Source organism: Mya arenaria, chromosome 2 (genome assembly GCF_026914265.1).
Source record: "Mya arenaria isolate MELC-2E11 chromosome 2, ASM2691426v1".
In the NCBI taxonomy this organism is placed as follows: Eukaryota; Metazoa; Mollusca; class Bivalvia; order Myida; family Myidae; genus Mya; species Mya arenaria.
Window position 1 is genome coordinate 37597691 of NC_069123.1, and position 26716 is coordinate 37624406.

Sequence of the window (26716 nt, forward strand, 5' to 3'; positions counted from 1 at the left end):
TGGTTAAAGTTTTTCATGCATGGCCTTTACTCGGAAACTATATATGCTTTACACACTTATCCGATGTCAGCATATTACCAAGTAGGACAAGTCCCATATCTCTTGTACTTTGAATGAACTATTCCCCCTTTGAGTCAAAGTGCCAAAAAGTCGAGCTTGCTGTCTTACGGACAGCTCTTGTTTTGTCATATAATGTATAAAATCATTCAGCACAAATTGTTTGTATGTTTCCAGTCCACTTCATGTGGCATATAGAATTGTCTGCCTGTCCTGTTCGTCTATGAGTCAGGAAATTTGTGTCATGTCTTCAAAAATTATATTGTAACTTTACAACAACCTTGATCTATTATGGACCAAGAATTAATTAAAATGGGCATTTTCCTTTCTATTTAGGTAATGGGGTTTTTGTGAAAGAGTACATTCCAAAGGGATTGCAACTTTTGGAGTACATGGGGAAGTTGAGAAGCTGCAGTCCTAGTGATGGTGAGGAGGATGAGACTTACAAGTATTATTTTCATAACAACGGGAAAAAAATGTAGTGAGTATATTATACATTAATTGTGTAGTTTTAGGAGACATAAAAACGTAGCACAAAATATTTAGTCTTGTGTAATATTTTTAACTGCATTCTGTTTTGTTTTTCCTATCATTCTAAGGCAAAAATAAATTCAGTGTTCCCACTCGTATTTTTTTCTGGAAGTAAATGCACCCCCTAGAGTGAATTTATGGGGGTGCAAGAGCATTTTGGGGGTACAATACTTTAGCAGGGCTTGATTTAAAACACACTCATTGTGTACTGAATTTTAATATCAAGCTCTTTTTAAAAAGAATGAATTATGTTTCTTTATCAAGCATTGGCAATTTGGAAATTTATTTTGTTTTCAATTGCCTTATTTTTAGCTATACTGGCCAAAGGCCAGAGAGCTTATGCCGTCACGCGGTGTCTGTTGTCCGTCCGTGTGTGCGTGCGTCCGTCCGTGCGTGCGTCCGTAAACAATTGTTTGTTTATGCTTTAAAGTATTTAGTTATGATCTAATCTCAATCAAACTTATACAGAAGTTAGATATCCATAAGAGCTCGGTTCCATTTGAGAACCAGCCAGATCTGCCCATGCATGACTGGATTATGGCCCTTGAATTTGTCAAAATTACAACAAAACAGCTTGTTTATGCTCTAAATTCTCCATTTCTTATCTGATCTTCACCAAACTTATGCAGTAGATAAATATGCGTATGAAATCAGTTTCTTCCGAAACCATTTAGATTCGCTTATGAACAACTGGATTATCTCCCTTGAATTTGTCGAAATTGCTATAAAACAGCTTGTTTACGCCGTTTAATTAAGCCTTCATTTCAAATCTGATCTTCACCAAACTTTTACAGAAGTTACATGTAGATATGCATTCGTAGACCATCCAGATTGGCTTAAGAATGACTGGATTATCTCCCTTGAAATTGTTGAAATTGCTATTAAACAGTTTGTTAGTGCAAAAAAGTCTACATTTCAAAACAGATCTTCACCAAACTTGTACAGTTGTTAGATATCTATGAACAGGACTAAACGAACCAAGCCAGTAGAGCACAGGCCCTCATGGGCCTCTTGTTATGGAGTTCCAAGACATTTTACCTCCCATACTATAATGTAATACGGTATGCTTGTTTAGCTGTATATACCTATCATTTACAATGCAGGAATTGAAAAAAGTCTGAAATAATACTGGTTCCCATGATACCGAACACATGCCGGTGCCTGAGTTAACCTAAGGGTCGCGAGTTTTACCATACCTAAACGCCCGGTATAATTATGCCCCATCATATAATGGCCGGGGCATATAGTGTTACCCCTATCCGTCATTCCGTCATACCTTGTCCGGAGCATACCTCCTGAACCACAACATTTAATACTTCACAAATTGGTATGTGAATACATCTTGGTGAAGTCGAGTGTCTGAGTACCAAAATTAGGTCACTGTGACCTTGATCTTTGACCCATATCATAGAAAAACTTTGTCCGGGCTATATTTCCTCAACTATATGCCCTAGAGACATTAAACTTGGCACACTGATACATCTTGGACAGCAGTAGTGTCATGTACCAAAATTAGGTCATTGTGACCTTGACTTTGACCCATATGATAGAAAAACTTTGTCCGGGCTATATTTCCTCAACAATATGCCCTAGAGACATTAAAATTGGCACACTGATACATCTTAGGAACACGGTGTGTCATGTACCAAAATTAGACCACCTTGACCTTGACCTTTGACTCATATAATAGAAAAACTGTCCGGGCTATATTTCCTCAACTATATGCTCTAGAGACATTAAACTTGGCACACTAATACATCTTTGGAAGAAGGTGTGTCATGTACCAATATTAGACCACTGTGACCTTGACCTTTGACCCGTATAATAGAAAAACTGTGTTGGGCATATCTCCTGAACTATAACAGCTACTACTCCACAAATTGGTATGTGAATACATCTTGGTGAGGCGGAGTGTTGCATATGAGTCATTGTGACCTTGACCTTGACTTAATAGAAGATCTAATAATGGTGTGTCTAACTTTTGATGGAGTGATGACCCTATTTTAAGTTCAGCATACAGCGGGACATTTGTGTACAATGGTCACATTCTAGTTTTTGTATTATTTCCTGTGTAGATAAAACATGACAGCCATGTTGAGTTCTCCCTGTTTTCTACTATTATCGCTAAATCTTTATTGATATTTGTTTGTTATCTTTGTTTATGCGACGGAGGGCTCTTTTGACACGTTAGACTGGGTTTTATAAACCAATCATGTCGTAAACCAGTCTAAAGGACTACATCATTACGAGTACAACCAATATCAACCTTGAGAAGTAAATTATATAGCGCACGTCATGCTCGGCTATTTCCGACAATGTTCTGATAGAATATGGAATATTCCACTCCAACCAAGTGCTCAAGCATGCCCACAATTACCAATCAGAAACGTGACACGTTTTTAGGAATCTGAAAACCCTGTTAAGGTGACAAGATAATTTAAAAAGTAACTGCTGTGATTTATGGCTGAAACCAGTAGCCTGCTATAGATGGTTTACATTGGTTACTTAATACATAATGGAAGTAATGCAGAAAGCTCTCAAAAGCTTTTCAAAACTTCTTGTCTGCATTAAGCGGTCACCTGTCATTAATAATCGATGCTGTTTTTAATGGCCACTCATGACAGGTTTGTATTTCTTTTTATATGCCCATTCAACTATTAACAAACATTCTGTCTTGATGTTAACTGTTTGCCTTTAGAAGTTCCCTGTTGTAGGACCCTAGACAAAGATTGGTAAAGCATTCATCACAAAAAATAGCAATTCAATTAACTGGAAGATTGAATATATGTTCAGTGTTGCATAAAGTAAAAAAAACCTTTTTGTTAACATAGATTACATTGGAACTAAACTGTTCTTTCAGTATTGATGCAACTAACACCAAAGGTCTTGGCAGGATGGTTAATGACTCGGCTAAACCAAACTGTAAGGTAAAAAAGATCATGACTGACAAGCCACGGTTGTGGCTGTATTCCATAAAAGACATACACCCAGGAGAGCAGCTTACCTTTGACTATGGTGTAAAAGATGCTCCATGGAGAAAGCGAAAGGTAATGACATTTTATTATCTTGGAAAGAGTTTGCTAGCAATCTAAAATACCTTCCCATATATTGAGTGTTTTTATTGAGGGAGCAAAGACATAGCCGTCCTTATGTCTGTTGAGTGTATGTGTGTGCGTCCATGCGTGCCTCTGTGCGTCAGACCGACCTTGTGGGGGCTGTAACTTCCTTGCTGATTGAAGGATTCTTAAATAACCTGGCACAAATGTACACTGTCATTATCCAATATGTCACATACAATAACCAGGTCTCTACCTACCAGGTCAAGGTCCCAATTGAGGTTAAAGGTCGAATTTGAGACAAAAAGCCTTGGCCAGTCTGTTACTTCCTTGCTGATTGACTGTTTCATTTTGAGGACTTTAAGAAGCACACCAGCTGGTAAGTCCTCGTGATGTTGCCATTTGTGTGTGTTGTTTAGAGGACTTAATGCAACTAGTTTGGATATAGATGCAAAGTAACACTCAGATTGAATGTTTAAACAAATAAAGAAGAACATTGCAAGAATGAGTGAAACGATATTTTGAACAATGCAACTACCACAAACTATGGGTCTAAACTGTTCTTAATCCTTTACTTCATGAATATTTATTTTGATACTCTACCCACTAAGATAAGGCCAGTTATATTTATGACAGTAAGAATAGCCTAAGGTGCAAAATATCAAATACTCAAACATTGTAGACCCTGATCAGACAGCTCCTCCAAAATCTGGATCTATTTTGTTTGCAAAAAAGCATAACAAGACATAGGCATTGAATGGAAGGGTTAAAATAAAATTTCAGACAGTGACTCTGCCCCCAAAGTAGATGTAGGTCATGATGACAGTGATGATGGTGACGATGATTACGACCAAGATGACAGAGAGGATGACTTTGGAGTACGTAAGAAGAAACTAAAGATGGCTTCTACAAGTACGTCAAAACCAACAGTAAAACCCAAACTGGCAGCAGCAAAAACAGAAGGAATGGCAACAAATACCATTACTACAAAGCCAACAGGTAAATATAGTCTAAATTTGTCAACTCAAACACTGGTTGCTTAGGCATCCTTAGTAACTCAAACTCAATTTGAGCAAATGCTCCATTTTTATGCCCCCTACCACTAAAGTGGGGGGCATATTGTTTTTGCCCTGTCTGTTTGTTTGTTTGTGTCCAACTTTAACATTGGCCATAACTTTTGAAATATTACAGGTAGAGAGTTCATATTTGGCATGCATGTGTATTTCATGAAGCCTCACATTTTGCGTGCAAACATGTCAAGGTCAAGGTCATCCTTCAAGGTCAAAGGTCAAATATATAGGTCAAATTACCAAGTTTAACATTGTCTTTAACTTCTAGTCTAGATAGAGACTTCATAATAGGCATGCATATGTATCTCATGAAGCCGCACATTTTCAGTGCAAACATGTCAAGGTCACCGTTCAAGGTCAAAGGTCAAATCAAGGTTAAACGTCATTTTTGTGACAAAACACTGTGGGGGCATTGCTGTTTCACAAACACAGCTTTCTTGTTCCCATTAGTTTCAAAAGTCGTCTGCTACAGAGGCGTGAAAAGGCGTTTCTATGTGGTGAATGGTTTAAACAACAACTGCCAAGATAATTACTTTAAATAGTGCTTACACAAAACAAGACTGTTTCATTTTGAGGACTTTAAGAAGCACACCAGCTGGTAAGTCCTCGTGATGTTGCCATTTGTGTGTGTTGTTTAGAGGACTTAATGCAACTAGTTTGGATATAGATGCAAAGTAACACTCAGATTGAATGTTTAAACAAATAAAGAAGAACATTGCAAGAATGAGTGAAACGATATTTTGAACAATGCAACTACCACAAACTATGGGTCTAAACTGTTGGTTTGGAAGCCACAGTTCTTAATCCTTTACTTCATGAATATTTATTTTGATACTCTACCCACTAAGATAAGGCCAGTTATATTTATGACATTAAGAATAGCCTAAGGTGCAAAATATCAAATACTCAAACATTGTACACCCTGATCAGACAGCTCCTCCAAAATCTGGATCTATTTTGTTTGCAAAAAAGCATAACAAGACATAGGCATTGAATGGAAGGGTTAAAATAAAATTTCAGACAGTGACTCTGCCCCCAAAGTAGATGTAGGTCATGATGACAGTGATGATGGTGACGATGATTACGACCAAGATGACAGAGAGGATGACTTTGGAGTACGTAAGAAGAAACTAAAGATGGCTTCTTCAAGTACGTCAAAACCAACAGTTAAACCAAAACTGGCAGCAGCAAAAACAGAAGGAATGGCAACAAATACCATTACTACAAAGCCAACAGGTAAATATAGTCTAAATTTGTCAACTCAAACACTGGTTGCTTAGGCATCCTTAGTAACTCAAACTCAATTTGAGCAAATGCTCCATTTTCCCCATTAGTTTCAAAAGTCGTCTGCTACAGAGGCGTGAAAAGGCGTTTCTATGTGGTGAATGGTTTAAACAACAACTGCCAAGATAATTACTTTAAATAGTGCTTACACAAAACAAGACTGTTTCATTTTGAGGACTTTACGAAGCACACCAGCTGGTAAGTCTTCGTGATGTTGCCATTTGTGTGTGTTGTTTAGAGGACTTAATGCAACTAGTTTGGATATAGATGCAAAGTAACACTCAGATTGAATGTTTAAACAAATAAAGAAGAACATTGCAAGAATGAGTGAAACGATATTTTGAACAATGCAACTACCACAAACTATGGGTCTAAACTGTTGGTTTGCAAGCCACAGTTCTTAATCCTTTACTTCATGAATATTTATTTTGATACTCTACCCACTAAGATAAGGCCAGTTATATTTATGACAGTAAGAATAGCCTTGGGTGCAAAATATCAAATACTCAAACATTGTAGACCCTGATCAGACAGCTCCTCCAAAATCTGGATCTATTTTGTTTGCAAAAAAGCATAACAAGACATAGGCATTGAATGGAAGGGTTAAAATAAAATTTCAGACAGTGACTCTGCCCCCAAAGTAGATGTAGGTCATGATGACAGTGATGATGGTGACGATGATTACGACCAAGATGACAGAGAGGATGACTTTGGAGTACGTAAGAAGAAACTAAAGATGGCTTCTACAAGTACGTCGAAACCAACAGTAAAACCCAAACTGGCAGCAGCAAAAACAGAAGGAATGGCAACAAATACCATTACTACAAAGCCAACAGGTAAATATAGTCTAAATTTGTCAACTCAAACACTGGTTGCTTAGGCATCCTAAGTAACTCAAACTCAATTTGAGTAAATGCTCCATTTTTCCCATTAGTTTCAAAAGTCGTCTGCTACAGAGGCGTGAAAAGGCGTTTCTATGTGTTAAATGGTTTAAACAACAACTGCCAAGATAATTACTTAAAATAGTGCATACACAAAACAAGACCGTTTCATTTTGAGGACTTTAAGAAGCACACCAGCGGGTAAGTCCTCGTGATGTTGCCATTTGTGTGTGTTGTTTAGAGGACTTAATGCAATTAGTTTGGATAAAGATGCAAAGTAACACTCAGATTGAATGTTTAAACAAATAAAGAAGAACATTGCAAGAATGAGTGAAACGATATTTTGAACAATGCAACTACCACAAACTATGGGTCTAAACTGTTGGTTTGGAAGCCACAGTTCTTAATCCTTTACTTCATGAATATTTATTTTGATACTCTACCCACTAAGATAAGGCCAGTTATATTTATGACAGTAAGAATAGCCTTGGGTGCAAAGTATCAAATACTCAAACATTGTAGACCCTGATCAGACAGCTCCTCCAAAATCTGGATCTATTCTGTTTGCAAAAAACATAAAAAGACATATGCATGAATGGAAGGGTTAACATAAATGGTGTTGTTGCCATTTGTGTCTGTTGTTTAGAGTACTTAATGCAAATAGTTTGGATATAGATGCAAAGTAACACTCGGATTGGATGTTAAAACAAATAAAGAAGAACATTGCAAGAATGAGTGAAATGGTTCCATGATGTTTTTATGCGTTGCCATATAATGGCCTGGGAATGTAATGTTACCCCTATCCGTACTTCTGTCTTTCCATCGTTGTACCTTGTCCAGAGCATATCTCCTGAACCACAACCACATCATTTATGCTTCACAAATTGGTGTGTGAATACATCTTGGTGAGGCAGAGTGTCACATTCCAAAATTAGATCACTGTGACCTTGGCCTTGACCTGTGACACATTCTAGTTCTAAATGCATTTTCTACTGCAACAGTTCTGACCCAGATCAGATGTCAGGCGACCTACTTCTTATCAGAATTTAATCTATCTGTCATTCAGATGCAATGATATTTGCCCAAAATGGCAATATTGAAAGAAATAAGAAATAGATACAGAATGATGTTACAGTTTGTTTAACCAGATCAACTGCTTAGATAATTAGGGCCCCACACCTTCCATGAAGAACTCTGGTTGTCATAGCAATGAAAGTAAGAAACTACTTCTCTAAAACGATTGGTCCAATTTCAAAATAATTTCACAGAAATGATCCTTAGTAGGTTCTCTACCAAAGTTGTTCAAAGAGTTATGATAATCAAAAAACATGGCCGCTTAGGACAGGGCCAGTTTTCTTTATATGGCTATATAGAACACTTTGAAAATCTTCTTCTCAAAATTTTGGTCCATTTTCAAAATAATTTCACATAAATGATCCTTGGGTGGACCTCTCTACCGAATTTGATTGAAGATTTATGATATTTCAAAAAACATGGCCACCAGGGGCGGGGTCGGTTTTCCGTATATGCCTATATAGAAAACTTTGAAAATCTTCTTCCCGTAAAGCTGGTTATTTCTGCGGCCATAATATTTTGGGTTTTTGTCAAAAACTAGAAATAACTTATTTTTGCGGATTATTAATTCTGCGTTTCATGAAAAGGGAGTGATAAATTTTTGCGGAACTAACTCTGATTATGGTTGTTATCGATCTGCACGTTGCTGTTTATCAAATTCTACTTTCGATTTCACTACACTTACGATACGGCCTGTATGGCCTAAACCCTGAGAACCAGTCGGCGTTTTAAATATCACTGTTGGCTTTATCGGGACCTAAAGAAACAAAAGTTACTGCAAAACTATGTTTGATATCCAAAAGGAAAGCTACCCGGAATATATATACAAAATAAATGCGTCTCAAATCAAACCAAATGTAGTATACAAAACTGCTTATAATTATCTTAAAGTTATTCTGAGAGTCGCGATTACTGGTATAATGTAATATATGCTAACAGCTTGTATCCGAGGCATGCACCAAGTAAGTTTCAGGGACCACATCTTCTCTTTAAAAATCGCAAGATGTAGGAATCACCTTGTCCGTCCAACGCTTTCTTGCTCGGTCAGTCAGTCATATAATATGAAAACTTTGCCATATTTTCTTAACTATATGCCCTAGAGACATTAAACTTGGTGCATTGATAAATCTTAGGAAGGAGGTCCGTCGTGGTCCAGTATTATGTTATTGTGACCTTGTCCTTGAGCTTTGACCCATATAGAAAAACTGTAACTGGGCAATAACTCAGCATTACCTACAAGCAACAAATCTGGTGTGTGAATGCATCTTGGTGAGCCGGAGAGTTTAGTACAAAAAGGAGGTCGCTGTGTCCTTGACCTTTGACCCATAGATATATTTTTATCCGCACCATATTTCCTACATGTATATGCCACACAGTGGGTTTGAACTGTATTCAATGTGGGAAAGAGAAAGGCACCTTTTATTGACAAAATGTATGTCTTAATAATTTCACTACTTGGAACAAATGCTACGGTGTGGACGTATCAATCACCTTCAGTGATAGTTCTAGTTACACCTAGTCGGAGTATTGGCCCGTTATTACACCTAGCCATAATGTTGGGCATTGCGTTCGACTGATCAGTTTTTACCTGCGAGGATATTCTTACCTGCGTGTTAAATAACTACGGACATTTTATACTGCGGAATAAATGTTTGCGGTTCGATAAAGGGACTGCAGAATAGCAGAAATTTGAGCCCACAGAAATTACCAGCTATACGGAATCCAAAACCACTAGTCCAATTTCAAATTCATTTTGCTGAAATGAACCTTGTGTGTCCCTCTATAAATGTTGTTCAAGGTATGATGATATATAAAAAAAACATGGCCGCATGGGCGGGTCAATTTTCCTTATACATCTTTTATATACAAAGAGTATTTGCAATGGTTCCTTTGAACCCCTTAATCAGGTGAGTGATATAGGATCAACATGGTCCTCTTATGACAGGTATTATCAGTGCGTCAAATAGCATAGATCTTGATCTTAAGCTGAATAACTCAGTTTCTGATCTAGATCCAAGGTGTTTGATAAAATTCCTATGCTCAGGGCAAAGTAATGAAGGGGTTAGTATTTCCTGTATTTTATCTTTTTAGAAGATACTGAGAGCTTGGTAGCTTCCAGTACAGACCAAGAACAGAGCGACAGTGAACTGGACAATGGTGATTTTAAACAAAGCATGGCCATTCAAGGTATGTGAGGAACACTTGCTAGAATTTAACCTGTAAATATTACACATGGCACTAGTCTTTGGTGCAAATTTAGGAAACGTCAAAGGGTAGCTTTATTTACTAGCATATTGTGAACAAGTAACATACCATATTCATTTTAATAGACGCTCATGCTCTAATAGATGCACCCCTGGTTTATGCAGAAAAGATATTAAACAGGGCTCGAATTTAACTTTGCGGTTACCAACAGAGTATATGACTGACGATTGTCAAACTCCTAATTGATTTGACATTTTCGCAGGGAAAGCTATCTATACAAAATTAGATAGCAAAATATGTTCTAATAGTATCTACTTGGTAATCTCCGACAGTAATAGGTGTAGCTTTTGAGGCAGTGTAATTGGTATTTGTAAATTGTGTAATGTATGAGGAATTCATCAGTAGAACGTCCTCATAATGTTGAAGTGTGTGACAATAAGAAGTCACCATTTAGACAGAGTATCTGACATTTCAACGCCTCCTTGCATCAATGAATTGCTGTCTTTCCAGGACACTTATTTCTGCAGTTGTATGATTTTTCTTACTTTAATGAAAAAGTTGCAGATGATCATGACATTTTTGCAGACAAGAATTGCAAAGCTTGAAAATCATTTAACCAACCATTTATCCATTTCTTTACAGAAGCCAATGATGAAAGGTGGTCTGATGAAGATATAAGTCTTGAGGATAGTGGTGATGAATATATACCCCCTGTGAGCAGTGACTTTACATACAGTGAGGAAGACATTGTGGATGCTGATGCCCAATATAAAGAACAGTTAGATGAGTCATATAATGCTGAAGAACATGTGTCGGACAGCACAAGTGATTCTGATGTTATTCCTATAGAGCAGGAGTTAGTAAATAAGTTGACAAAACCGAATTTAACTATAATGCAATCAAAAAAGAAAGAGGATGGCACTCGAATATGGGACAAAAAACACTGTTGTCAATACTGCATGAAGTTGGTGGCAAAACTGCCCCGACACTTTGAGCAAAAACATAAGCACGAGTTTGAGGTGGAACAAGTTCTGTCTCTTCCGAAAAAGTCCCCTGCCAGGAAAGAGAAGTTGCGAGAATTAATGAATGCTGGAGACTTTTTACATAATAAGAATGTGATTGCTAAACAAACAGGAAACTTGATCCCTTTCAAGAGACCAAAAGAAGAAGATTCAAGTAGGGCTAGCGACTATGTCACTTGTAGCCAGTGTTTGGGCTTGTTTTTAGGACGTGATCTCTGGAGACATGCCAAACGATGTCCAAAGCAAAATCGCACTGCAAGAAAACAGAAAAGGATCAATCACCAGGCAGCTGGTTTAGCATTGATGCATTCTAATGATTTTAGTAAAAATGAATCGTTCAAAACAGACATTGTAAACAAGTTTTCATCTGATGAAGTATCATTTGTTGCAAGACATGATGAGCTGATAGTAAGGTTTGGAGAAAAGCTGTATAGTAAACATTCGCAGCAGCCACATCAGCATCAATACGTAAGACAGAAAATGAGAGAAGTGGCTCGTCTACTTATGAATGCAAGAAAATCTGATGGAAACATTCACAACTTGATGGACTGTGTTGATCCTGTAAAGTTTCCATCTATTGTTGAGGCAGTAAAAGTAACATGTGGTTTTGATGGAAATGGCAAATACAAAGTTCCATCACTGGCTCTTAAGATTGGACACTCATTGAGAAAATGTGCCAATATTTTGAAAAACCAAAGTCTTGTTACAAGGAACTCAAATTTGAAGGAGAAAGCCAATAGTTTCTTAGAACTTTGTGATGGTGAATGGGCTGCTGAGGTTTCTAGTGCTGCGCTGCAGAATTTACATGCGGAAACCTTCAACAAACCAAATAAAATACCAATGGCAGAAGATTTGAAGAAGCTACATGATTATCTTAAAGCACAAGCAGACACACTGCAAAAATCACTGACAGAGTTTGCGGACAAAGACCACTGGAGAGAACTTGCCAATGTGACGCTTGCACAGATTGTTCTTTTCAATAGAAGAAGGGGTGGTGAGGCAGAACGCTTGGAAGTTTCCCAGTATTTGAAAGGAACCCAACAATCAGTGAAGATGCAGGCAGAAGTGGCCAGTTGCCTGTCGCCATTTGAAAGGCAGCTTGCTGAAAATATGAAAAGAATTGAAATCAGAGGAAAACGTGGTCGACGTGTACCAGTCTTACTTACAGATAAACTTCACCAGCAAATGGAAATTCTTATGAAAACAAGAGAAGTAGTTGGAATCAGCACTAGGAACATTTATGTATTCGCAAGATTCGGAGATGCTGAATTTCCGCTTAGAAGTTCTGATGTGCTGAGAAAATTTGCTTTGGAATGTGGTGCAAATAACCCAGAACTCATCACTTCCACTTCTCTTCGGAAACATGTGGCCACAATTTCTCAGATACTCAACCTCAAAGACAATGAGTTGGATCAATTAGCCAACTTTCTTGGTCATGATGTGAGAATCCATAGGGAATTCTACAGATTACCAGAGGATACTATTCAACTTGCTAAAATTAGCAAGCTTCTTGTTGAGTTAGAGAGTGGAAAAATTCAAAACCATGAGGGAAAAACTCTGGATGAGATTCATCCAGATGTTGAAGGTAAGATTGTCAAAATATTCTGATACATAGATATATGGCAAAATCTCCATTTTCATACTGTAAAGTCTTGCTATATTGACCACCTTAAAAGACAATCACAAGGGATGATTTTAGACAGGTGAACTTTAAATGAAGGTCAATAATAGTCCAGAAAGCTCCTGCAGGATCTTTCTGCTCTATTTTCGGTCTTCTTTTTGCAACCACCTGCACCAAAAGACTGCTACGCATCTACAACAAGTGGTCACTTTGAAATCTCAAACATCTGCAACCATGTCTCTGTAAGGGGTCAATATATTTGCATGAAACTTAGTCGAAATATTAATTATGATCATAATGGAAGGATAGAAATCCGCCGGAGCATATGGTAAAGGTGAGCTATTGTGACCGCCTCTTGTCTGATGTCCGGCATCTGTTCACACTTTTTATGCCCCCACCACTAAAAGAGGGGGGTGGGGGGAGGCATATAGATTTGCCATTGTCTGTCTGTACATCCGTACGTCCAGAAAAGTTTGTGTCGCGCGTAACACAAAAAGCGTTTGTACTTCAGACTTGAAACTTCATAGATATATCATTCAGGATGTGAACTTGTGCACCTGGGTATTTTCATCTGCCCGAAATTAATATTTACGGAGTTTTGGGCCTTTATTTTGTGAAAGACAAAGCCTATGGACACATTTTCTAGATTCCTCTGAAACTGCTCTCTTGAACTTGATTCAACTTTGCATATTTGTTCCTGAGGTGTTTCCTTTAAAAGTTGTTCAAAGAATTCCATTCCATAAAGAACTCTGGTTGCCATGCCAACTGATAAAAAAGTCTTTAACAATCTTTTCAAAAATCACTTGACCAGATTTGACAAATATTTGGCACAAAAAGTGTTTAAGTGACTCTCTACCAAGATTGTTCAGATCATGATAATGTCGTATTTTTGGTTAATTTTTTTATTAAAATTCTCAGTAGCCATTCAAGGTAGAGCTTTGAAGCTTCTTATAGTTGTCTGACATCATAATAGCAACAAACGTCCACCATAGCTGAGTGCTTAGAGCTTACGGGTTGGGAGGTCCGTGGTTCAATGTCCCCAAGCCGGTCAAACCAAAGACTTGCAAATTGGTAATAATGACTTCCCTCCTTGACGCCCAGGATTTCGGGTTAGCATTACACTGGTTCGTTGGGTGTCAGAATAATTTGACGGGCCAGGTTTCAGTCCCAGGTGTACCTCATAAGTCACCAGGAGAGTTGAAGTCAGAGGTGAGGAGCCGTTGTCGCACTCTCCTGACCTTCTGACCAAAACCACAGAACCATGCAAAAGTGCCATACGGTGAATGCAAACAACATAATAGCAACAAGAGTGCCATAACTCATGACTGCATTTTGTCAAAGTTATGTCCCTTTTTTTGTCAGAATTTCGGTTACCATTCAAGGTAGAGCTTTGAAACTTCTTATAGTTGTCTGACATCAGTGTTGCAACAAGAGGGGGGCAAGTTCTTACCAGGTGTGGTCTGGATTTAATCTTTGTTGTCATATAATCAAATCTTTAAAAGCTCTTTAACCTTTTACTCCATAGATATGCCTATTGACTCCTCTGTAGCAGAAGACTTTTGAAGACAGTGTGGGAAATGGAGCATGTGATCATAATGATTAAATGCTCCTTTTCCCACAATGTTTGCAAAGCCATTCTATATGGTTATCCTTTCTCCAAGATTATCTTCCTATCCATCATTTACTTTCATTGTGAATTAGTCTAAAAATACCATATGTAGTAATCAGTTCAGGGTTGAAAGGAATGTTTTATGTCGTAGATTCAAACTCAGATAAAGCCCCATGTTATATTTTCAATTGTTTTGGTTCTCATAAAAAGCACAGTGTTATGCTGTCAAATTATTTGGATATCAGATAAAGCCTCATGTAGTGGAGGCATATAGGGTTGCCCTTGTCTGTATGTTTGTCCGTCGTACGTACGTCTGTCTGTACTTCCGTCCTTATGTCCTAAAGATTTTGTGTGATCTAATTCTTGAAAAGTATTGCCCAAATTCTCACCAAACTTTACACACATGTTTGTGACCACAATATCTTGATCAAGTTTGACAGCCATGTAAATCACTTCAGTTATTTTGGATGTACGGCCTTTTATTTGCAAAAGTATGTCGATTTTGACAAAGTGGAAGTGGGGGCATCTGTGTCCTATGGGCACATTTCTAGTTTAATCTCAGATAAAGCCCTGGCTTTTCTTTCACAAAGTGTCTTGAGTCGAGATCGTGCTCGAACTCAGAATTTCAATCTCAAATATTAACCTCATGTGATTTCTGATGGTGAAATTTTGAGTTTGAGCACGATCTCGACTCAAGACGCTTTGTGAAAGCCGTGCCAGGATCACAGATAAAGCCCCATGTAATATTGTCAAATGGTTTGGATCTCGGTTAAAGCCCCATGTTAAATGGGCTTTTGTCTAGATCCAAACTGTTTGCATATAGGTCATCAATGGGCAGGAAAATTTGCCACTTCTGTGCACAATTGGGGAAAATGCATGTTACAGATCTTTCTATTGTTCCAGATCTTCAAGTAGAAATCCCGAGCGCCGAGTCCTCAGCTGATGGAGAGACAGATGGAGTTCCATCGAGAAAAGGTGATTTAGAATTTGAAAATCTCTTTCTATTTGCAGCTCCGAGTATGAGTTTTTATGCCCCCACTTCTAAAATATGGGGGGCATATAGATTTGCCTTTGTCCGTCTGTCCGTCCGTTTGTACATCTGTCCGTACGTCAGTACGGCACAGTAATTTTGTGTCTCACATAACTCTAAAAGCCTTTGTACTACAGACTTGAAACTTCATAGATATAATATTCAGGGAGTGAACTTGTGCACTTGGGTGTTTTCATGCGCCCAAAATTAGTATGTATGGAGTTATGGGCCTTGGTTTTGTGAAAATATGGCATTTTGACAAAGAGGAAGTTTGGGCCTCTGTGTCTTATGGACAGATTTTCTAGTTAAAAATTTGATGCTTAAAGTAAAAAATGAAATAATTGTGTGACAGATAATGAGATTTTGCTTCATTTTGAGGACTGTAATAAGCACAGAAGCTGAAAGGCCTCATGATGTTGCAGCTGATGAGTTGTTTAGAGGACTTTATGCCAACAGTTTGGATAAAGATGCCATATAAGACTCAGATTGTTTGTTTAAACAAATAAAGATGAAAATTGCAAGAATGAGAGAAATAGGTCCATCAGAACCATGATGTCAGGGCTCCAGATAGGGTGTGTATTTAACATGCTAAAATCTTCACCAGTATTTCTTCACTATTGTTAGAATCATTTTGAAGAGACCATTCTTCTGAGTGGTGACAGTATAGGGTCTTGTTAAGAAATATTGAAATTTTGTAAAAATTGTATTATTTATCTGTAGCTGATTGTTGAATATGCATTGTTTACAAACAGTTTGGACCCATATCAGATGCCCGATAACTTTTTCTAAGCTTATCTTTAGATGGGATGTATTATGTGAACATCCAAGGCGGGTGGTGGGTGTTTGGCGGGAAAGCTTTGTCACGGGTAATTTTTGGACAACCGCTTATCCAATCCTCATCAAACTTTACACAAGTGTATGTTGCCATAAGATCCTGTGTAAGTTCGATACTCATCAATATCCATCAAGTTTCTACAGACTTTAGGCCCTTTATTTGTAGAAATTACTTACAAAAGACTTTGTCACAGGGAATATTTCGAGAACTGCTTATCCATTTCCCATCAAACTTTACACACATGTATGTTGTCATAAGGTTCTGTGCAAGCTTGATCCTCATTACTATTCATGAAGTTTCTGCAGAGATAAGGCCCTTTATTTGTTGAAATTATTTAAAAAAAGACTTTGTCATGGGGCTTTTTAGAGAACCGTTTATCCAATCCTCATCAAACTTTACACATATGTATGTTGCCAGAAGATCCTGTACATGTTGGATCCTTATTAACATTCATCAAGTTGCTGCAGAGAAATGGCCCTTTATTAATTGAAATTAATTAAAACTCAGGAATTGTTACAGGGCAATATTTTTGGAACCTTTGCAGATACAGACTTGATAATTGGCTTTCATAAAACCCTTCATTGGTTTGGTAACTCTTTTTAATTAGTCCACTTGAATTTAGATAATTTTGTTGCCAGATGGGCGTATTTTGTGTTTTGGCACTCTTGTTCTGATTAGCATTTAATCTTTTGTCACTCAGACAGTATATTTGCATTGAAATTTGATCTGGATGGCAAAAATGAAAGAAATAGATATTCAGGTTGTTGCAGTGTATTGAACAAGATCAACTGCTTAGATGATTACTTTAAATAGTGCTTGCACAAAACAATACTTTGCTTCATTTTGAGGACTCTATTAAGAACACCAGCTAACATGTCATCATGATGTTGCTATGTTGTTTTTTTTTTGGTTTTGTTGTTGTCGTCCGTTTCTGCCAACTTTGAGCTAATTGGACTTCCCAGAGAGAGGGAAGCTGATACAGAGGAACCCGGGCAAGGCCCTACTCATTTTGAAGGAGCCCTCTGGTTCTTTAACATGCCCAGTGTATAGCACTGATACATGGGACCTCGGTTTAAAGTCTCATCGAAAGACTGGTCAGGTGGGGGATCGAACTCATGACCCCTAGATCAAGTGTCTAGCATCTAACTAGTCAATTCTCCCAAGGTGTGAATGAAACGGTAAATGCATGGGAAACTCAAGATTTTAGTACGCTAGGCAGCCAAGCATTGCAAGAGAGGCCCTGACAGTCTCATGGTGGAGGTTTAATTCACTGACTGAACACAAAGAATAACGGTAAATCAGAACTCTTAAACTCATTGTAGACCCCTGATCTGGGTCAACAATGTTGGCCAATGTCTATTTACTGAATAGGGAAAACAGACGTTAACAACAAAAACAGTCAAATAACCATTTTTTTGGGAATTGTGTTCCCCATTTAAAATGTTACCCTGTGGGACGGGCCTCTATTTAGCTTTTCTTGTACGGGTGCAGGGTCCGACTGTCATGTTTTTCTCAAATTTATGGCGATAACAGTTTAGTCATGCTTGGGTAAATGTCTTTAAGGCAAATAGTTTGGATATAGATGCAAAGTAACACTCAGATTGGATGTTAAAACAAATAAAGAAGAACATTGCAAGAATGAGTGAAACAGTACCATGATGTTTTTATGCCCCCAAAAAGTGGTGGCATTTAGAGTTGTCCGTCCGTACGTCCGTCTGTTCGTACGTCCATCCAGAAGATTTTGTATGGTCTAAATCATGAAAAGTATTTGTTTAATTCTCACCAAACTTTACACACATGTTTGTGACCATATCTGGATCAAGTTTGACAGCCATGTAAATCACTAGTCATTTTGGAGTTACACGTAACAGCCCCTTTATATTTTGTGAAAATATGGCATTTGTGACAAAGTGGAAGTGGGGGCATTTGTGTCCTATGAACACATTTTCTAGTTCTAAATGCATTCTCTACAAACAGTTTGGACCCAGATCAGATGCCAGGTGACTTACTTTATCAGAATTTAATATTTCTGTCATTCAGATACTATTTGCTTAAAATGGAAATAATGGAAGAAATAAGAAATAGTTACAGAAGGTTGTTACAGTTTTTTTAACCAGATCAACTGCTTAGAGAATTACTTTAGTGCTTGCACAAAACAATGCTTTGCTTCATTTTGAGGACTTTCATTAGCACACCAGCTGGCAAGCCCTCATGATGCAAACAGTTTGGATATAATATGCAAAGTTAAACTCAGTGCAGAGGACATTTCATCTCGGTTGAGCAATCTTAATCTTTACAGTCTGAACTTTTTACCTTATATGTTATTTTTATACTCATCCCCAATTAAAGCATCTAATGATATGGCAAAATGTCTAATGAAAAAGAAAAATGCAAAATTTGAATAGTTTTGAAAATGTTGTGGGATTTGAGCTTGTGCTCATTGTAAGCAAATGCATTATTTCCCACAATATTTTCAAGTAGCCTTCATCAGATGCCTGAAAAGGCGCTTCTATGAGGTAAAGGGTGACGCAATTTTTATCTCTAATTGATGTCTGCTTTATTTTGGCAAAATTTCTTATTTCTTTCATTATTGCCATTTTGTGAAATGGTTTGGATCTCAAATGAAGCTCCATGTTATACTATGAATTGGTTTGGATCTCAGATAGAGCCCTATGTTATACTGTCAATTGGTTTGGATCTCAGATAAAAAGCGACATTATACTGTCAATTGGTTTGGATCTCAGATAAAGCGCGACATTATACTGTCAATTGGTTTGGGTCTCAGATAAAGCGTGATGCTATATTATCAAATTATTTGGATCTCAGATAGAGCCCCATGTTGTTTTGTCTATTGCTTTCAATCTTAGATAAAGCCTCATGTTATATTGTCAATTGGTTTTGATCTCAGATAATACGCGATGTTATACTGCAATATTATTTTGATCTTAGATAGAGCCCCATGTTATAATGTCAAATTTTGGAATCTCAGATAAAGCCCCATGTAATATTGTCAAATGGTTTGGATCACAGATAAAGCCCCATGTTATATGGGCTTTTGTCTAGATCCAAACTGTTTGCATATAGGTCATCAATGGGCAGGAAAATTTGCCACTTCTGTGCACAATTGGGGAAAATGCATGTTACAGATCTTTCTATTGTTCCAGATCTTCAAGTAGAAATCCCGAGCGCCGAGTCCTCAGCTGATGGAGAGACAGATGGAGTTCCATCGAGAAAAGGTGATTTAGAATTTGAAAATCTCTTTCTATTTGCAGCTCCGAGTATGAGTTTTGAAAGAAAAGTTATTTGATGCCTAATGTTAAAATAAAATAATCGTTGGACAGATAAGTGGATTTCTGGATATTTACTCTGTGAATTGTAAAAAAAAAACTTAATTGTTTTCTTAATCAAGGAGAAGCAACACGTCTTTATTAAAACTTTATTGAAATAATTATGTTACCCAGTTTGTTTAAATACCTAGATTACAATTTGCAGTTTCTCTTTTAAGAAAAACCTTTAGGGGTAGATACATGTACTTCATTCCATAAAAAAGTTTATCTGTTGCACTGGAAATGTAGATATCCACAGAAATTATATTGTTACTAGAATTGTTGAGGTTAGAGATATTAAAAATGTTTGATTATGCAGAGTTAATTTGGTCTTTAAATGGTACCATCTGCGCATGTGTGTCGAAGTTCTGTAGTGTGTGCATCTGTCTGCATTTCTGTGTTCCAATTGTAACACCTACATTCCTTATCAGATTTTCATATCATCAGGAAAAAAAACTTGTTTACATAAAGACTATGAGTTGTGCCACATGCCAATGTCAGGAGCTCAAAGGTCAAAGTAACTATTCAATGTCAAATTACATACATTATTATCTACATTTTTGTGTCTGGTCCGGAACTCCTACACTCATGTTACAGTTTTTAATACATTGGCACAAATGTTCTTTATGTGTTTAGCCACATTCCAAGAGGTGACTTAAAACTTGTCCAGTATGAGAATTACCAATCAGACGCTTCTAAAATAGTTCTTTGAATGTCTGATTTATCATGTTTGAACTTTCAACATATAGTTGGTAAGACTTGAAAATGTACTTGAATTTAAATCTGACCTATCAGATGTTTTAGAAAATGTTTCTCAGTCAAACAGTTTTATAAACACCTAAGGCCATATTCATAAAGCTCCTAAGGAAAATCTCAAACTTAAGTGAAAATTTCAAATGCAGATTTCAGTTTATTTTCAATTATACTTCAATGAAACTGCATGCTTGTGAAAAAACGTAATTTTCAAAAGCATGCAACGTTTCATTGAAGTATTGTGGGTAAAAATAGAGAAATTCTGCATTTGAAATTTTCACTTAAGTCTGAGATTTTTCTTAGGAGCTTTATGAATACGGCCCAGACCTCATCTATTCTTGTTCTGCTATATTAAAATTTTATCCCTTTTTATTGAACGTTTTGGATAAACTAATGGTATTCACATGTCCTCTACCTATAGCTCCAAGGTCAATGTCGCAGCAAATTTAGGTATTATTTTCATTTGTTCTATAACCGTCCCATATTCTTTATCCCATTTTCAAAATATTGTAGGCTATAATCATAAGCTGAAGGCGTGTCTGACACATGACCTTTGATGATCTATCCAAGGTCAAGGTCACTATTTACAGATTTATAAACGCTTTAGACTTCAATTATTTCTCTGTTTATTTTGTAAAAACTGAAGCATTTCCATTTTCAGTCACTTGTAAGAAGAAAAGCACTAAAAGGACCATGTGGTCGGAGGAGGAAAAAAAGGCTGTCCATCAATTCCTGGGAAAGTTCTTCGTGAGTGCCAAACTCCCGGGGAAGGCACTATGCCTTGAAGCTAAGAGCAAAGCGGCAGTGCTGAGCCATCGTCCATGGCAACAAATCAAATTCTATATTAAAAACCATAAAGTGGTGTGAGATTCACAATACATTCAACAATTGGACAACCCAGTTTGATTGAACTTCGATGACATAAGACAATACATTTTATTGTGTGTAACACATTATTCAACAAGAATTTCAGTCAAATATGTCATATTAAACCATAGGAAGTGTTATGTACAAAGGTGATTACTTTGGCTCCATATTTTATTGAATCATCCCCTTTTATGCTTTTTCAACTCATTGTACTTATTTCTAGAACTATCATACATCAGTCATTAGGTTTTGGTAACAATGGAGCTTGATTAAAATCTTTCCTTAATATGCTATTTTTAGCTCCCCTGAGTATGCACATGTCAGGTATTGTGATCGGTCTCCATCCGGCGTATGTCATACGTCGCATGTTCACTTTTCAAACATCTCCAAAACTACAGGTCCAATTTCAAACTAATTTCACAGAAATGATTCTTGGGTCGACCTTTACCAAAGATGTTCAAAGAATGATGATATCTCAAAAAACATGGCCACCAGGGGCAGGCCAGTTATTCTTATATGGCTATATAGAAAAAATTGAAAATCTTCTTCAAAACTACTGGTCCGATTTCAAAATAATTTCTCAGGAATGATCCTTGAGTGGACCTCTACCGCCAGTTTTCCTTATACACCTATATTGTAGAGAATTTTTGTAATGGTTCTTTGGTAGCCCTTTTATCAGGTGAGCGATATAGGACCATTATGGTCCTCTTGTTAAACTAATCCACGATGAAAGCATCTGACAAAAACTAATAAAATCAATTTGAAATGAAAATGCCTATTTCCAATAGCTTTGCAAACTTTGTGGGAAATCAAACAATTGCTCATTATGAGCAAATACTCAATTACCCACATTGTTTTCAAAGGTCATGCAATACAGATGCCTGAAAAGGTGTTTCTATGAGGTAAAGGGTTAAAACGGTGTAATACATAGAGGATCTTACATGAGTGTTTATTCCATATCATTTTTAGCTCGTCTGTTTTTCGAAGAAAAAAAGTCGAGTTATTGAGATAGCCTTGGCGTCGGCGGCGTCTGCGTCTGCGTCGGCGTCCAAAAACTTTAACCTTACCTCATAACTCAAAAACCGTTCAACATTTTCAAATGAAACTTTGTACACATGTTCCTAGGAATAGTACGCATATCTATACAAGGTCACATAACTCTGGCTTTACTTATTTTTGAGTTATTCCCCTTTTTCGGACTTAAAAACAGACGAGCGTTGGCACCCACTCTGCGGTGCTCTTGTTATGAAACGAGTTGACTAAAAAGCATGACACAAGCCTTGGCGAGTGTCATATGGTTTTAGTCAACGAGTTTCATAAAAATGATATGGAATAAACACTCGTGTAAGATTCTTTTTATAACATTAAGAGGAATTTTCGAAAAAAAAAATCAGTTAAACACACTAGACAAATCGTCATCCGTATAGGTTTTTGCCGTTAAAGGAGGGAATAAAAATGCGATGTCATATCAACATCCTGAATACAGCTACGTCATACGCAAAGTCAGCAGATGGTACCTTGCTAGGCATTTGAGCATATTTATAGACCGGTTTCAAGTTTTATTTATGTAACTAGTTAAGAAAAGAACATTGTCTTGCTGCAGTTTATCGGTTTGTAAACTGCAACGGGCGTGTGCAAAGTATGTGAATCCCATGTAAACTTTGCACGCACCCCGTTGCAGTTTACAAACCGATAAACCCCAGCGAGACGACGTTTATTTCATTTTAATTTTATTTATATTTTGATAAAATAGGATTTAAGCTTGACATGCGATTTATTCAAAATGTATTCGGAAACATCACAGAAAAAGAGAAATACAGGTGTATGTTGCTTAATGGCGAACCCCTCGATCGCCTCTAATTGTCGAAACTTTCACCTGTCACTGTGCGGTTTTCACTCTTGTTCATTACATAAAATAACCGGTTATAACCAGTTTCAAAATAAAAGGTTCATTGGAAAATAAACGTCAAAATTTCGCATAGGTCTATATAAGGACGTTACATAGGGAATGTAAATATTTACATGATATTTATGTCACTGCTTTATGTCACTCCCAGAAGCCAATTTATGTGATAGACAATGTTTATAGCTCTGACATCGCTTATAATTGAATAATCCCTTTTTCTGCTTTTCATAATTAATTTTTGTTTACAACATATATTTCTAGAGTAATTAGAGCTAAATTATTGAATTTTGAAGATTGATGCTATTTTTAGACTCATGCACAATGATGAGTAAGAAGATCTAAGAGAATGGAAAACACCAATGTTGAATGGCTTTGAAAACAATGTTGAAAATGTAGTATTTGCTCATCATGAGCAATATTCCATTTACCACATTGTTTTCATTTGTCATCTGCTTCAAGTGTCAAAAGGTGTATCTATGGAGTAAAGGTTTAAGTCACATAGTACTAGCATAAGCAGACTTGGCTGTATAAATGGGCTTTAAATCAAATGAGCCCTGCTGTACCAAAACCAACCTTTGGACATTGCAATCAGTATAGACCAGATCACTAACAGCATTAAAAACTGTTGTCTGATCAAGGTCTACACTGCTTGCCAGTCATCAGCACATACTCTGTGTTGTATATTGTAATGACAAATAGTAGACCCTGATCAAATATCACATTTTAATGAGGCAGCTGATCTGGGTCTCAACTCTTTGCAAAGTCCTAAGGTTAATTTTTGTACAACTATTTCACATATTCCCTTGAAACTTCAAAATGACAAGGAGAAGTGCGGTGTGTAAGAACCATAACTCTGCATGCATAATTGTTTGAGTTATTCCCTTTTTTAGCTCACCTGAGTTTACTCAGGTGAGATATTGTGATCGGTCTCCGTACGTCCACACTTCAGGGTCTACAGTGTTAAGCATGTCTAAAATGTACAGCAGCGCTCAAATATTTAACTTTAGGAAATATAAAATGAGCTTGTAAGTTGAGTTTTTTAAGTGGATCCTGTCAGACTTGAACAAGTGATAATTATGGTAAAATTTGCTTGCTATGATTGCTCAGTACACACATTTAAACATTTCCAGCCATGTAGCATATGCGTCTGGTAATTGTGTAAAGACGTGTGTTTGTGTGGTTTTGTATAGATACCCTTGCGAGGACTTAAAGGTCCTCACGTTGACGATGTGGATTAAGGTCATTGTCAAGTAAATGAAACAGAAGCCATCGTAATGTTTGACCATTGAGTTCTTGAAAAACAATCAGGTTTATGCAGTATTAGGTTATTTAAGGTTGAGGGAGCCTTTAGGAAAGAGCTAGATAAAGGGTTTGACCGGATATTACCCATTGTATTTTGCCAACGACCCTAGTGTTGTGTATATGTCGTTTCCCTTTTCACTGCAATGGACACATGAGTGGACATTTGCCTTTGGTAAAACCATTGTCCGAGTGTCAAAACAGCTTGGATCCACATGAGACGCCGAGTAACTCGGCGTCTCATTCGGATCCAAGCTGTTTGCATATGTTACGACACTCGGAGTAGGGCAGCGAAGGGGTTAATAAGTGAAACAAATGAGAACCAACCTTTGAACGTTGCAAAGTGTATTATTTAAGTCGACCGCCACATTACACTGTTTGTCGTGACAGTTTACGAGACAGTGTAGGTGCTGATGACTGGCAAACAGTATAGACACGGATCAGATGCAGCATCTGATCTGGGTCTACGGTGTTTCGCATGTCTAACATGTACGACAGCGCTCAAATATTTAACTTTGGGAAATATGAAATGAACTTGTAAGTTAGTTGAGATTTTAGAGGGGATCCTGTCAGACTTGACCAAGTGATAGTTTTGGTAAAATTTGCTTTGCTCTGATTGGTCAAAACACACTGCACGCATTTAAACATTTCCAGCCATGATGTAGCATATGCGTCTGGTAATTGTGTAAAGACGTGTGTTTGTGTGGTTTTGTATAGATACCCTTGCGAGGACTTGAAGGTCCTCACGTTGACGATGTGGTTAATAAATGACACAGAAGTCTTCGTAATGTATGACTATTGATTTCTTGAAAAACAATCAGGTTTATGCAGTATTAGGTTTACTTATGGTTGAGGGAGCCATTAGGAAAGAGCTATATATTAAAAGGGATTGACCAGATACTACCCCATTGTGTGTTTTTGCCAACGACCCTAGTGTTGTGTATGTGTCGTTTTATTGGCTGGCGATGAGAGTATAGAGTGAAAATGCTACTGCTGCTTAGATTCTTTTATTATAACACTGATTTCTTCTTGAATTTGCGCTTTGTACTTTCTTGCCATCGTTTACAGACCTACTTTAAGTCTAAATTTGTCGTTGAATAGTCGAGCGTGATGTATTCTGAAAGCTTTTTTTGTCTTTTGATATATCGGTGAATTTACATTCATGAACACATTACTGTACCTGCTTCGGAGTGGCTGTGTGTTTTGCATGTGGTGTTTTCTGCATGAGTTAGAGATCAGTGAGCTAAAGAACAAAGTCCTTGCAATGATAGAATGACGGCTACGAATGTACGGGTTATTTGTTGTCGTATGCTCGCCGTCTGTTGTCGGCGTCTATATTTACTGCTATTTTCTATCTATGGGGTATACTTTGTGCTTCCAGAATATCATTTTTACCTGATTTTTATATAAAGCGTGCACGCCAGTACTATCTCAGGAACCGCAAAGTAGTGAAATGAAATTTGATACATTTGTATACGTTCTGGGAATTTTATTTTTATTTCAAACACTTGTTAACCCCTTCACTGCTAGGCAGATTGTGCACATGCGGAATAATTTTTCTACTTCCGCTTTAGAATTAACACACTCCCTCGACATTTGGTTAAACCATTGGCCGAGTGTCAAACAGCTTGGGTTCAAATAAGACGCCGAGTTACTCGGTGTCTTATTCGGAATTAAGCTGTTTGCATATGTTACTACACTCGGGGTAGAGCAGTGAAGGGGTTAATAACTGAAACAAATGAGCGCAAATGTTCGAAAACCAACCTTTAAACGTTGCAAACTGTATATTTATGTCTCTTTAATATCTCAGGAACCGCAAAGTAGTGAAATGAAACTTGATACACTTGTAAATTGTAACAAAAGGAAGAACAGTGATTTTGAATTTTTTGAATTATATGTATCTCCTTTAGAAAAATAAATAAAATTAAGACAAGCTTTTGTTGGTCGCGAGCTAAGCTGCTCTTATGAGATATGAGATAACTTCGACTTGTTCGATATCGGCGGTACCTAAAGCAAGCTAGTTTTCAAAGCACTTTCCATATACATGTACATGTATTCTGTAATTTCCAAATGTGCGTATTTTGATTAATTGCACTCAATATGAGGACTTATCACCGCATGACCCTCGTGAAATTAGTCCCGTCCTCACAAAATATGGAGTTATAGATTGTGTAACTTAAGTCCTTATATTGATAGAAGGATTGAACGTCCTCGGAAAGATGTCCTCTTTTTGTATGAATATACGGTGGAGTCCTCGAAGTTTGTTACAGAAAAACGGTTTAGTGCATTG

At 37.3% G+C, this 26716-nt stretch overlaps 2 protein-coding genes across 2 annotated transcripts; both read left to right on the forward strand.

Moving 5' to 3' along the window:
* The first annotated feature begins 466 nt into the window (after nucleotides 1-466).
* Nucleotides 467-11652, forward strand: LOC128214683 (protein starmaker-like). Its single transcript, XM_052921300.1, has 8 exons — nucleotides 467-483; nucleotides 3449-3635; nucleotides 4428-4643; nucleotides 5735-5950; nucleotides 6619-6834; nucleotides 10045-10140; nucleotides 10801-11593; nucleotides 11628-11652. Exons 2-8 carry the CDS (start codon nucleotides 3620-3622, stop codon nucleotides 11650-11652), a joined length of 1578 nt encoding a protein of 525 aa, XP_052777260.1. The 5' UTR covers nucleotides 467-483; nucleotides 3449-3619.
* On the forward strand, nucleotides 11524-21507 carry LOC128218607 (uncharacterized). Its single transcript, XM_052926319.1, has 4 exons — nucleotides 11524-12765; nucleotides 15314-15385; nucleotides 19440-19511; nucleotides 21016-21507. The coding sequence occupies exons 1-4, from the start codon at nucleotides 11661-11663 to the stop codon at nucleotides 21219-21221; spliced, it is 1455 nt and encodes a 484-aa protein (XP_052782279.1). The 5' UTR covers nucleotides 11524-11660; the 3' UTR covers nucleotides 21222-21507.
* The last annotated feature ends 5209 nt before the right edge of the window (nucleotides 21508-26716 follow it).